Source organism: Oncorhynchus clarkii, chromosome 20, assembly GCF_045791955.1.
Source record: "Oncorhynchus clarkii lewisi isolate Uvic-CL-2024 chromosome 20, UVic_Ocla_1.0, whole genome shotgun sequence".
Lineage (NCBI taxonomy): Eukaryota > Metazoa > Chordata > Actinopteri > Salmoniformes > Salmonidae > Oncorhynchus > Oncorhynchus clarkii.
The window spans coordinates 25316464-25330201 of NC_092166.1; the positions used below are offsets into that span (position 1 = coordinate 25316464).

The 13738-nt window shown below is 46.1% G+C and overlaps 1 protein-coding gene across 1 annotated transcript in view; it reads left to right on the top strand.

Moving 5' to 3' along the window:
- Positions 1 to 13738, top strand: part of LOC139376125 (histone-lysine N-methyltransferase 2C-like) — a 133598-nt gene that overhangs the window by 30713 nt on the left and 89147 nt on the right. The window contains exons 7-11 of the mRNA XM_071118336.1: positions 4560 to 4722; positions 4909 to 5080; positions 5498 to 5612; positions 8085 to 8260; positions 8385 to 8815. Of these exons, the coding sequence (XP_070974437.1) occupies positions 4560 to 4722; positions 4909 to 5080; positions 5498 to 5612; positions 8085 to 8260; positions 8385 to 8815 (1057 nt within the window). The remainder of the gene's footprint in view (positions 1 to 4559; positions 4723 to 4908; positions 5081 to 5497; positions 5613 to 8084; positions 8261 to 8384; positions 8816 to 13738) is intronic.

Here is a 13738-nt window from a genome sequence, read left to right on the forward strand (position 1 = left end):
TAAATCTAATGACAACCTTAAAGTCTGTCAATTTAAGGTTTTTACTTAAACAAATTACCTTAAATTCATTGCATTTTCGTCTCTTATCAAAATGAAAAGAAACCAATAAATACATTTACTCAATAAAATTGTATTTTTCAAATTCTCTTTCTCAGTTTTTATACTCTGTGCTCTTAATTTTGTGTTCCCCGACTTTGAATACCACTGCTCTAGAGAATAGGATTTTAACTGTCTCATGAGTTGCCAGTGTCTACGGTAAATACAGTAGAACTTTGCACTGGTTTATGAATATGCGTTAACAGTGTGTCCATAGTGAGAGTTAACACGGTGCCTGTAATGAATGACAGCAGCAGGAAAGGGGTGTTCCAGTGAGAGACTAATAGAGAGTAAGGAGGAGAGAGAGAGAGAGAGACTGATGAGGTGATGGATCAGGCCGGTTGGTAAAGGTCGCCCCTGGCAGCACTGCTCTCTCCTCTCTCTCAGCTGTGAAATGGAAAAGGTCATGCCACTCAACAGTGAAGGCTGTATAGAGTCATGGTGGCTTAGCTCGGTGCCTACTGTAGCATTAGCACCAACACAACTCACAGACCCCTGACTGGGTGCTGTGTCCCAAATAGCACCCTATTCCCTATATAGTGCACTAATTTTGCCTTGGGCCTACAGGGAATAGGGATCCTTTTGGGGCACATCCCATTTGTCTGGCACCCCCCTTGCCTGCTAGACCATCAGCAAATCACCAGCTCCTTTTCAAGTGTCTAAACCTCCATCCGCCTTCATCTGCAATGGTTGGAAAAGACTTGAAGAGTGATAGCAATAAGGTGGAAGCTCATCAGTAGGCTGGCTTTCGCCTGGTCAGTTTGTTCAGATCATTGCAGATGAATGAGCCGAGGCATGACTCAGTGTGTTTGGGGAATAACATCTGAGGGAATCTGAAGTACCATTAGCATATGATATGACACTCTGTAAGGGAAGTGTTAGCATCAATGGGCTAATCATGGTGTGACAAAGGGAACCTTTTTGATCTGGAAGCACTGAGAGCATTGGTGGATGGTTTTAAAGGAAGCATGAAAGGATGAGGGAACCACGGACTTGCATGAGCAATGCTGCATTCTGTGGACAATACTTTAGAGAGGTCGTCCTTTGAAATTATTTGTCCTTTGTTGTAGGAGTTTTTAATTTGGTCTGTAGATGCTGTAAGGGACGGGATTACCATATTGTATCAATTTTAATCTCTCGGTTTAGAGCATGTTACTGTAAAAGCACTTACTCCTGGAGGCACATCCAGAGCATTCCTTGTGGCCAGTGATTTTAATGCAGGGAAACTGAAATCTGCTTCACCTCATTTTTACCAGCATGTCACCTGTGCAACTAGAGGCAACAAAACACTTGATCACCTTTTAGTCCACATATAGAAATCCATACAAAGCTCTCCCTCGCATTCCATTTGGCAAATCTGACCATAACTCTATCCTCCTGATTCCTGCTAAGAAGAAAAAACTCAAACAGGAGGTACCAGTGATGCGCTCACTACAGAAGTGGTCCAATGAAGCGGATGCTAGGCTACAGGACTGTTTCGCTAGCACAGACTGGAATGTGTTCCGGGATTCATCTGATGGCATTGGGGAGTTTACCACCTCAGTCAGCGGCTTATTTAATAAGTGTATTGACGACGTCTTCCCCGCAGTGACCGTACGTACGTACATATCCCAACTAGAAACCATGGATTATAGGCAACATCCGCACTCAGCTAAAGGCTTCTGCTGCCGCTTTCAAGGAGTGGGACACTAACCTTGACGCTTATAAGACATCCAGTTACAACCTCTGATGAGCCATCAAACAGTCAAAACGTCAATACAGGATGTGGCAGGGCTTGCAAAATATAATGGATTACACAGGGAAAGCCAGCCGCGAGCTGCCCAGTGAGTACTGGACGACTGTGTGATCTCGCTCCCAGTAGCCGATGTGAGTAAGACCTTTTAAACAGGTCGCGGGGCCAGACGGATTACCAGGACGTCTACTCCGAGCATACGCTGACCAGCTGTCCGGTGTCTCCACTAATGTTTTCAACCTCTCCCTGACCCAGTCTGTTATACCTATATGTTTCAAGCAGACCACCATAGACCCTGTGCCCAAGATTTTTTTAAATTTATTTTTATTTTACTAGGCAAGTCAGTTAAGAACAAATTCTTATTTTCAATGACGGCCTAAGTTAACTGCCTGTTCAGGGGCAGAACGACAGATTTTGTACCTTGTCAGCTCTGGGATTTGAACTTGCAACCTTTCGGTTACTAGTCCAATGCTCTAACCACTAGGCTACCCTGCCAAGATAACCTGTCTAAATGACAATCGCCCTGTAGCCATGAAGTGCTTTGTGGCCGAGGGGCATTGCTACTGTCGGGTGCTTAAAAAAAAAAAAATTTACAATGCAATCATCTTAAAGAATTGGATGGTTATTCTTCAAATGATTGAATAAATGTGTTATGTTGCCTCTTGTTATCGCCACAACTCTGAGGGAACTTTTGCACATGAAATTCTTTGAAAGGCTGGTCATGACTCACAACACCATCCCAGACACCCTGGACCCTCTCAATTTGCATACAGATCGACAGATGATGCAATCTCTATTGCACTCCACACTGCCCACTCCCACCTGGACAAGAGGAACATCTATGTGAGAATGCTGTTCATTGACTACAGCTCAGCATTCAACACCATAGTGCCCTCCAAGCTCATCGCTAAGCTCAGGACCCTGGGACTGAACATCTCCCTTTGCAACTGGATCCTGGACTTCCTGACGGGCCGCCCCCAGAGAGTGAGGGTAGACAACACATCCGCGAAGCTCACCCTCAACACCGGGGCCCCTCAGGGGTGCGTGCTTAGTCCTATGGCTGCACTATTTGGACAAAATACAGTATCTAATTGCAATTTTTTGGGGCCAGATCGCGATTATGAATGGTGAATTTCAAACAAGTGTCAGGGTAGAGAACATCACTTCTAAAATGAGACCATATGAATGAATGCACACTGTGCTAACTGAATACAAAACTAAATTAAACAAATATTTTCTAACATTGTTTCTGGCTACATATGATAATAGGATTATTACACCTAATATTAACAAACTAATGTTTTACACGCTCATCAAAATATAGTGTTTTAAGCGCAGCACTAATGAATTAATAATATGACTTCCCATTTCCTATTTTACCATTATGAATTCTTAAATAACCTAAGTTAATTATTTATTCAGGCAGCAATGGGCTGCAGATGGAATAGGAAGCTTATGATTGTGTAATTATGTATAAGTAGGCTCAATCATTATTATAATTGAAATCATAAGTAAGTGTCTTTAACATGTAACGCACACAGCCTACCGATTGCAAGGTGTCATTAGTGTCTGAAGCATTTGAAGACTGGTCCAGTCATTCAACGCGACATGTTTCAATATCTCCCTTATTTTTGTTATAGTGTTGGGATGGCGAATGTGTGCGAGATGGATGGAATCTTGTATCTTCTTGAAGCCACCTTTGCTGACTGTGTAAATAGGAACCTTGGATCTTGAAGCCGTCTTTGCTGACTGTGTAAATAGGAACCTTGGATCTTGAAGCCGTCTTTGCTGACTGTGTAAATAGGAACCTTGGATCTTGAAGCCGTTTTTGCTGTCTGTGTAAATAGGAACCTTGGATCTTGAAGCCGTCTTTGCTGACTGTGTAAATAGGAACCATGTTTTTGGCTATGTGATAGCTTCCTGTTTCACCCACACGACACCATACATTCTGTCTGCCATTTACCCGGTACAGTTGAAACCGGGATTTATCAGTGAAGGGCACACTTATCCAGCGTGCCAGTGGCCATCAAAGGTGAGCATTTTCCCACTGAAGTTGATTACGATGCCGAACGGCAGTTCTGATCAAGATCCTGGTGAGGACGACGAGCACACAGATGAGCTTCCCTGAGACTGTTTTGAACAGTTTGTGCAGAAATTCTTTGGTTGTAGAAATCTACAGTTTCATCAGCTGTCCGGGTGGTTGGTCTCAGACGATCCCACCGGTGAAGAAGCCAGATGTGGAGATCCTGGCCTGGCATAGTTACACATGGTCTGCGGTTGTGAGGCCGGTTGGACGTACTGCCAAATTCTCTAAAGCGCCGTTGGAGGTGGCTTATGGTTGACAAATGAACATTAAATTCTCTGGCAACAGCTCTGGTGGACATTCCTGCAGTCAGCATGCCAATTGTGCACACTCCCTCAACCTGATACATCTGTAGCATTGTGTTATGTGACACAACTGCAATTATTTTTGTGGCCTTTGATTGTCCCCAGCACAACATGCACCTGTGTAATGATCATGCTGTTTTAATCAGCTTCCAGATATGCCACACCTGTCAGGTGGATGGATTATCTTGGCAAAGGAGAAATGCTGACTAACAGGGATGTAAACACGTGTGCACAAAATTTGATTTTTTTTTTGCTTATGGCGCCAACATTTAGCATGTTGAGTTTTATATTTTTGTTCAGTATAAATACATTTGATTGACTCTCTTGTGTCCCCCTTCTCTAGCACTGTGCATACTGTAAGCGCCTTGGAGCCTCCATCAAGTGCTGTGCTGAAGGATGTGCTCGACTGTACCATTACCCATGTGCGGGGGCAGCAGGGACTTTTCAGGATATCAGAAGTCTCTCCCTCCTCTGTCCAGATCACATAGAACTGGCCGTCATCAGATGTGAGTCCAGCATTCTAATAATAAACTTGAAATAATTGAAGTAATGCTGTCATAAGTAGGACCAAGGAAAAACTCTCTAGACACGAGCTACTCACAATCCCCATTCTATTCTCCATGTCTCTCTCCCCCCCTCCCTACCTCTTACCCTCTCTCATTTCCTTACCCTCCCCCTCTTCCCCCTCTTAGTTCCAGACGACTTTATCTGTGCACTGTGTGACAGCCCTGGGGAGCTCCCTGACCAGCTCTTCTGTACCAGCTGTGGGCAGCACTACCACGGGGCCTGCCTGGACATGGCTGTGACTCCGCTGAGGAGAGCCGGCTGGCAGTGCCCCGAGTGCAAGGTCTGCCAGACATGCAAGTGAGTCACCTTCCAACTGCCCCATCCGTCCACCCACACACCTGACCACACACCTGACCTGGCCACCCACACACCTGACCTGGCCTGTATTGAGATGTGTGTGTCGGTGGCCGTCAGGCATGGAGGTGGAAACTGTGTGATTTTTGTTTGTGCTTCCACTGTGGTTTGTGGGTAACGCACCCTCAGGCACTGCTCTTTCGTCTCGTACCTCAAACAGCCTGGTTACTGTTAGCAACCGAGTCCGCGATAAGTTCAGGTCGGCTCTGCAATACTGATTAGACCAACTCATTGACCCTTTAGCTGTGACTTTGCAACAGTCGTTAGTTTCAAGGATTAGGGCACAAGGGGCTATGTATAGAGTCCATAGAGCCAAAGAATATATGTACAACCCTCAAGTGTCCTTCTCCCTGTGTGCAGGAACCCAGGGGAGGACGATAAGATGTTGGTGTGTGACATGTGTGACAAAGGCTACCACACCTTCTGCCTGCAACCGGCCATCGATGACATCCCTACCAACGGATGGAGGTGTAAGGTATGTGGAAGACACTACAGTACTGTGAAAGATACACTATATTGTCTAAGGTGCTGTATCAGGGTCGGACTTTAACGAGGACTTGGGGCAGAAATGCCCACTAAAGTTCCTTAAATGCACCCTAAATTGTCATAACGAGGGCAAATAAATGCCCTTAAATGTATTGTAAGCTGTCACAAATTAAAAACTATACACCAGCTGCAGTAGCGGGATCAAGCCCCCCCCCCCCCCCCCATCTCGCACAGCCTGGGCACCTCGGGTAATAATAACAGAGGCGAAGTGAAGGAGTTAACTCCTGTCAAAATCTGTCCACGGTAAGCAGACCTGCTCCCCTTTCTCAACTATTTTTTTTTTTATTGGCATTGAGCGATTTCTAATTTGAAAAACGACGGCGCAAACATCAGCGGCAGCAGAAGTGGAAAAATATGTTAATAATAATGACCCACCGCCAGCCTCTACTGTTGAGCAAGTCAACCGTCAAAACCACAGTAAAAAAACACTACCATCGAGGGATGGAAGATTGATTGGGTGGGGGTTGAGGCCATTCAAGATCCTGCCACCGTAATGTTCTGCAAAGCCTGCCACGAAACGTTGGTACAAAAGACATCTAAGAGCTTTCGCGGGGCTATCGCTTTTGATTTTTTTGTGACATGGACTCAGTCTAAAAGATATGAGAGCAACAGTCACCAAGTAGAGTATGGTCAGTTTAGTTCATTTGTCACTTAAACTAGTTAAATATATATTTCAATTTGTTTTGCTTCAGACAAGGTGGAATGGGCTTTTTTCATTAATGAATAGTGTAAATAGGGACAGGAGAATCCAGCTCAATACCAGCACGCTGACGGACCTAATGATCTTTTCGAAGGCCCACCAGAGGAATAGATCAACCTTGTTCCATAAATTACTTAGTTGTCCTGTAATTATATTTATTTATGTGTTACGAATAGCTGAATTTTAATACTGATCATTGGTGTGTCCAATTGTTAGGCATCACATTTAGGCAGCTAACACCACAAATAATGTGAATTTTTACATGTGTGATTTTAAGTTAATAATACAAATATAAACTATATTACAATAACATTAATTGAGTAAATGCTTGCTTTTTTGCCAATACACGACCGTAGAAACATTTCCACATTCGTTATTTACGTTTTTTTTTTTCTCCCACAAATGAAAATGTCATGGAAACGCCTCAAAATACCTCTAAAAGTTCATGGGGCAGAACATGCCCTGTCCCCTGCTGTATATTACAGGTAAACTCAGCAAAAAAAGAAACGTTCTCTCACTGTCAACTGCGTTTATTTTCAGCAAACTTAACATGTGTAAATAGTTGTATGAACATAAGATTCAACAACTGAGACATAAACTGAACAAGTTCCACAGACATGTGACTAACAAATGGAATAATGTGTCCCTGAACAAAGGGGGGGTCAAAATCAAAAGTAACAGTCAGTATCTGGTGTGGCCACCAGCTGCATTAAGTACTGCAGTGCATCTCCTGTTCTTTAATTGATTATGGTTCATTGAACAAGCATGGGAAACAGTGTTTAAACCCTTTACAATGTTGATCTGAGAAGTTATTTGGATTTTTACGAATTATCTTTGAAAGACAAGGTCCTGAAAAAGGGCCGTTTTATTTTTTTTGCTGAGTTTGTATGGCATGGAAAGCTGTAGATGGCACGGGTGGAAGAAATCTGTATAGAATGAGAAACGGAATAAAAGGGTTGCCTGTTCCTTTTTATTTGTCAATACGTATGAACAGAGGTTTAAAACTCCCACAGTTCCTATTGAGAAATGATCACCTGATGAACATATTACATTTTTTCCGTGGTTGTATCTGTGCTTCCTGTGGTTAAGAAATGACTCACACAGGCTGCTCTTTTAAAGGCTGCCGTTTAGCCTCAGACCCTGTATCATTTCAGATAAGGCAGCAGCGCCCGTGTGTGTGTGTGTGTGTGCGCGGCGGGGAAATCAAACCGTATGCGTCATCATCCCCTGCCTGTGGCCCCTTCCTCTGGTGGAGCAGGTGGTGTGCACTGCCTGTCTGGGTGGCCTATCAGCTGTGGTGGTGGGTGGGGATCTGACTGCAGACCGCAGCAGCCAGTGAGGCGCCGGCCAGGTGGCGGAACATCTTCACACTCACTTAGCTTTTGCCTCTCAGTCTGACTCGGCAGCACAGAAGGAGCACAGCCCACACAGCACCCAACCCCCTCTTGCTTTTCTTTTGCTTTCGCTCTCTTGCTCTTTATCGCTCTTCTTGCTCTGTTCTCGCTCTTTCTCTTGCGCAGCCTAACTCGCCCCTCTCTCTCTCTCTCCTCCACTCTTGAAGCTGCTGCGTCTCGCCCAAGCACTTTAGTTCAGACTGAAGCCTCATCTGAATGTCTTCTTGGAGATGAATAAAAACAAAACAAAGTATCATTGCTCCAGTTTCAGTTGTCTCTCTCTCTCTCTCTCTCTCCCCTCCTCCAGAACTGCAGAGTGTGTGTCCAGTGCGGCACCAGGACCAGCGGTCAGTGGCACCACACCAGTCTACTGTGTGAGACCTGTGTCCAACATCAGGACCCCAGCCTTAGCTGTCCGCTGTGTGCCTGTATCCTGGACCCAGAGCACCACAAAGACCTGCTGTCCTGCCACAGTTGTAAAAGGTACTAACACACACACAGTCCCGTTGGTCATTCTATTTTCTTTTTCCATTGTTTTAGCATTGTCTCTTTTTCCATTGATGTGTGATGTCCTTAATCTTCATTTTTCCACTCCTCCTGCTTCCAGATGGCTCCACCTGGAGTGTGAGCGCCAGTCCTCAGGCCATGCAGACATCCAGCCCAGCCAGGGCTATGTGTGTTCAAGCTGCAGGCCTACTGGGTCACAACCACAACATGCCCCACCACAGGTAGAAGAGGAGGAGGTGGTGCCGCAGAAGGACACTGGAGGCCTAGAGCTGAGCCCACAGACTGCTACTCAGAGCCACACAGACCCCGAACCGGTGGTTCTAATGCACACCGATCTAGAACCTGGTCTGAAGCAGCGGAGGTCTCCTCCTCCAGTGCATAATGATCCAGAACCGGAATTACAACCAGTTCCAATGCACACGGATACAGAACCAGAGCCCCAGCCAAAGCCTATCCAAGCCACCGCCGCTGTCTGTGAGAACGGCCATGAGGAGAGGCAGCCACAGCAGGCTACATCAGACCAGCAGCCCGGTAAGTCCCTCTTTTGTCTGACTGGGTTATTTGTGTCTACACACAGAGGCCAACTGTGTGTTGTGGTTGAACATTATCTCCCCCTATCATTCTCCTTTAATTCTCTCCAGCGGTTTGACAGGTGGACTCATTCGAGTGTGAGAGATTTGTTTGTCACGTGGCTTATTACCTCAGGATTGAAAGGTTGCATGAAAACCGCTAGTCTGGCTTATTTAGTGTCCAAACTCACAGACCAGGCAGGCTTTCGGGTACAGAATGCCAGACAGTGTAACTCTGTGGGCTAGACACACACACACACACACACACACACACACACACACAATTCCTTTCCATGCAGGTGTTAGGTTTGGCCACGGTCGAGCAGCAGTATCACTGATGAAGTTATAAGTCCCTTGTGTGTAGATGAAGGCAGTCTGGCCTGGATGAAGACCAGAGGGAAGCATCGCTCTGTCTGCTCTCTCTCTTTGCCATGGCTCACATCAGACTGACAGCCATTCATCAGCAGGGGCTTTGTTTCTAAAGGCATCGATAACCAGATGGGCTCACATTATCACAAGATTAAAGCCATGAAAGCATGGTCTTTGTAATTCTTTTGGAGTGAAAAAGCACTTTGTATTCTCCCATTGATGCTCCTGGGGAGATGTTGGTCTCTGTCCTTGTTTTGAGGACTGGGCTAGAGACTAACCTGGGTGAACAGAACCCTACTGGCTGGTGTTCAATATGGCGCACCGTAGCAAGATGTTTTGCAATGGAAAACAAAAGTCTGCTGTAATTTGACAAATTAATACATTCTACAATGAGTTCAGAATTAGAAGTAGGCTTTCGGTCGAACTACCCTTGTTTTACTTCCCTACAGAATGTGTCTTCTCTTGAGCACGACCCTGGCCCGGATTCCTCCTCATCTATTATACTTTAGCAGCAATGCTTTTCTTCGCTACAGTTTCCATGGGCGACAAAGCTTCTTGCTCACATACCGTAGATATAAGTCGTTTTTGTCCCCAATTTTGTGATATCCAATTGCGGTCCAATTATGATAGGCTGGACTATAGAACGAGTCAAAATTCACCCAAGGCTGAAAAATGTCAAAAGAACGTTGGCTAAGCTGGAACACTAGCGCGAGCCCATAGCAAATTAATGGAATCGAACGTTCGCAGAGCCTCTGGCTGGAGTGACGCTTAGAATTCCATTTTGCCTAAATGGCACCAAAAAATGTATAACTTTTTATTTTACCACTACAATCTGTTCTTAGGACGAAACTGAAAAATAATAACTTAGAAAGTAAACATCCACAGTTTTTGATGGTGCCAAGTGTGCTTATGTCTGCATAACGAGGAAGTAGGGAAATAATTGCAACTTTTGACTATTTCTGGTCTAGCGATCGATGACAGCTGAGTACACTGCCCAACCTTATGTAGTTAGAAAGAGGAGATTATCCTGATTAAAATGGTTTCCGCTTTGAAAAAAATCAAAATATATACATTGCGAGTTATTTGGCAAAATAGACAGATATACCTGTATTTCCCTATAGTAAATAATGGAACGACCTCAGAGTTCCATGAGTTCCATTTTTTGTTGTTTACATTTTAACTACAAACAACGTGGGCAGTTCTCATTGCCAACAATAGCAAAGCAGGCATTGTGACGTAGAACAAACTGGGAATTTTATTGGGGGGGAAAAAGCATTGTTAAAAATGCAACTCCCCAAGCGGGCTCGGGAGAGGCGAAGGTCGAGTCATGCGTCCTCCCGAAACATGACCCGCCAAACTGTGCTCCTTAACACCCGCCCGCTTAACCTGGTAGCCAGCTGCACCAATGTGTCAGAGGAAACACCATTCAACTGATGACAGAAGTCAGCTTGCAGTTGCCTGACCCGCCACAAGGAGTCGATAGTGCGCGATGAGCCAAGTAAGGTCCTTGATGATCTTTATGGCCTTCCTGTGACATCGGGTGGTGTAGGTGTCCTGGAGGGCAGGTAGTTTGCCCCCGGTGATGCGTTGTGCAGACCTCACTACCCTCTGGAGAGCCTTACGGTTGAGGGCGGTGCAGTTGCCATACCAGGCGGTGATACAGCCCGCCAGGATGCTCTCGATTGTGCATCTGTAGAAGTTTGTGAGTGCTTTTGGTGACAAGCCGAATTTCTTCAGCCTCCTGAGGTTGAAGAGGCGCTGCTGCGCCTTCTTCACGATGCTGTCTGTGTGAGTGGACCAATTCAGTTTGTCTGTGATGTGTATGCCTAGGAACTTAAAACTTGCTACCCTCTCCACTACTGTTCCATCGATGTGGATAGGGGGGGTGTTCCCTCTGCTGTTTCCTGAAGTCCACAATCATCTCCTTAGTTTTGTTGACGTTGAGTGTGAGGTTATTTTCCTGACACCACACTCCGAGGGCCCTCACCTCCTCCCTGTAGGCCGTCTCGTTGTTGGTAATCAAGCCTACCACTGTTGTGTCGTCCGCAAACTTGATGATTGAGTTGGAGGCGTGCGTGGCCACGCAGTCGTGGGTGAACAGGGAGTACAGGAGAGGGCTCAGAACGCACCCTTGTGGGGCCCTAGTGTTGAGGATCAGCGGGGAGGAGATGTTGTTGCCTACCCTCACCACCTGGGGGCGGCCCGTCAGGAAGTCCAGTACCCAGTTGCACAGGGCGGGGTCGAGACCCAGGGTCTCGAGCTTGATGACGAGCTTGGAGGGTACTATGGTGTTGAATGCCGAGCTGTAGTCGATGAACAGCATTCTCACATAGGTATTCCTCTTGTCCAGATGGGTTAGGGCAGTGTGCAGTGTGGTTGAGATTGCATCGTCTGTGGACCTATTTGGGCGGTAAGCAAATTGGAGTGGGTCTAGGGTGTCAGGTAGGGTGGAGGTGATATGGTCCTTGACTAGTCTCTCAAAGCACTTCATGATGACGGATGTGAGTGCTACGGGGCGGTAGTCGTTTAGCTCACTTACCTTAGCTTTCTTGGGAACAGGAACAATGGTGGCCCTCTTGAAGCATGTGGGAACAGCAGACTGGTATAGGGATTGATTGAATATGTCCGTAAACACACCGGCCAGCTGGTCTGCGCATGCTCTGAGAGCGCGGCTGGGGATGCCGTCTGGGCCTGCAGCCTTGCGAGGGTTAACACGTTTAAATGTCTTACTCACCTCGGCTGCAGTGAAGGAGAGACCGCATGTTTTCGTTGCAGGCCGTGTCAGTGGCACTGTATTGTCCTCAAAGCGGGCAAAAAAGTTATTTAGTCTGCCTGGGAGCAAGACATCCTGGTCCGTGACTGGGCTGGATTTCTTCCTGTAGTCCGTGATTGACTGTAGACCCTGCCACATGCCTCTTGTGTCTGAGCCGTTGAATTGAGATTCTACTTTGTCTCTGTACTGGCGCTTAGCTTGTTTGATAGCCTTGCGGAGGGAATAGCTGCACTGTTTGTATTCGGTCATGTTACCAGACACCTTGCCCTGATTAAAAGCAGTGGTTCGCGCTTTCAGTTTCACACGAATGCTGCCATCAATCCACGGTTTCTGGTTAGGGAATGTTTTAATCGTTGCTATGGGAACGACATCTTCAACGCACGTTCTAATGAACTCGCACACCGAATCAGCGTATTCGTCAATGTTGTTATCTGACGCAATACGAAACATCTCCCAGTCCACGTGATGGAAGCAGTCTTGGAGTATGGAGTCAGCTTGGTCGGACCAGCGTTGGACAGACCTCAGCGTGGGAGCCTCTTGTTTTAGTTTCTGTCTGTAGGCAGGGATCAACAAAATGGAGTCGTGGTCAGCTTTTCCGAAAGGGGGGCGGGGCAGGGCCTTATATGCGTCGCGGAAGTTAGAGTAACAATGATCCAAGCTCTTTCCACCCCTGGTTGCGCAATCGATATGCTGATAAAATTTAGGAAGTCTTGTTTTCAGATTAGCCTTGTTAAAATCCCCAGCTACAATGAATGCAGCCTCCGGATAAATCGTTTCCAGTTTGCAGAGAGTTATATAAAGTTCGTTCAGAGCCATCGATGTGTCTGCTTGGGGGGGGATATATACGGCTGTGATTATAATCGAAGAGAATTATCTTGGTAGATAATGCGGTCTACATTTGATTGTGAGGAATTCTAAATCAGGTGAACAGAAGGATTTGAGTTCCTGTATGTTTCTTTCATCACACCATGTCACGTTGGCCATGAGGCATGCGCCCCCGCTCCTCTTCTTACCAGAAAGATGTTTGTTTCTGTCAGCGCGATGCGTGGAGAAACCCGTTGGCTGCACCGCTTCGGATAGTCTCTCCAGTGAGCCATGTTTCAGTGAAGCAAAGGACGTTACAGTCTCTGATGTCCCTCTGGAATGCTACCCTTGCTCGGATTTCATCAACCTTGTTGTCAAGAGACTGGACATTGGCAAGAAGAATGCTAGGGAGTGGTGCACGGTGTGCCCGTCTCCGGAGTCTGACCAGAAGACCGCCTCGTTTCCCTCTCTTTCGGAGTCGTTTTTTTGGGTCGCTGCATAGGATCCACTCCGTTGTCCTGTTTGTAAGGCAGAATACAGGATCCGCGTCGCGAAAAACATATTCTTGGTCGTACTGATGGTGAGTTGACGCTGATCTTATATTCAGTAGTTCTTCTCGACTGTATGTAATGAAACCTAAGATGACCTGGGGTACTAATGTAAGAAATAACACGTAAAAAAACAAAACTGCATAGTTTCCTAGGAACGCGAAGCGAGGCGGCCATCTCTGTCGGCGCCGGATATAGCCTAGTAGTTGCTAGTAGACTAACGACAACGTTACAATGGTTAAAGTAGTTTTTATGTTGTTTTGGAAATAAAGCAGTGCAGTGCCAGGGAGGTTTTAACACCTATTACCATAGGAAGCTTCTTCAGACAGTTTTGTCAACGAGCTGCGGGCGTGGAGGTATGTTTTAGTTTGAAGATGCCATGATGTCGGCA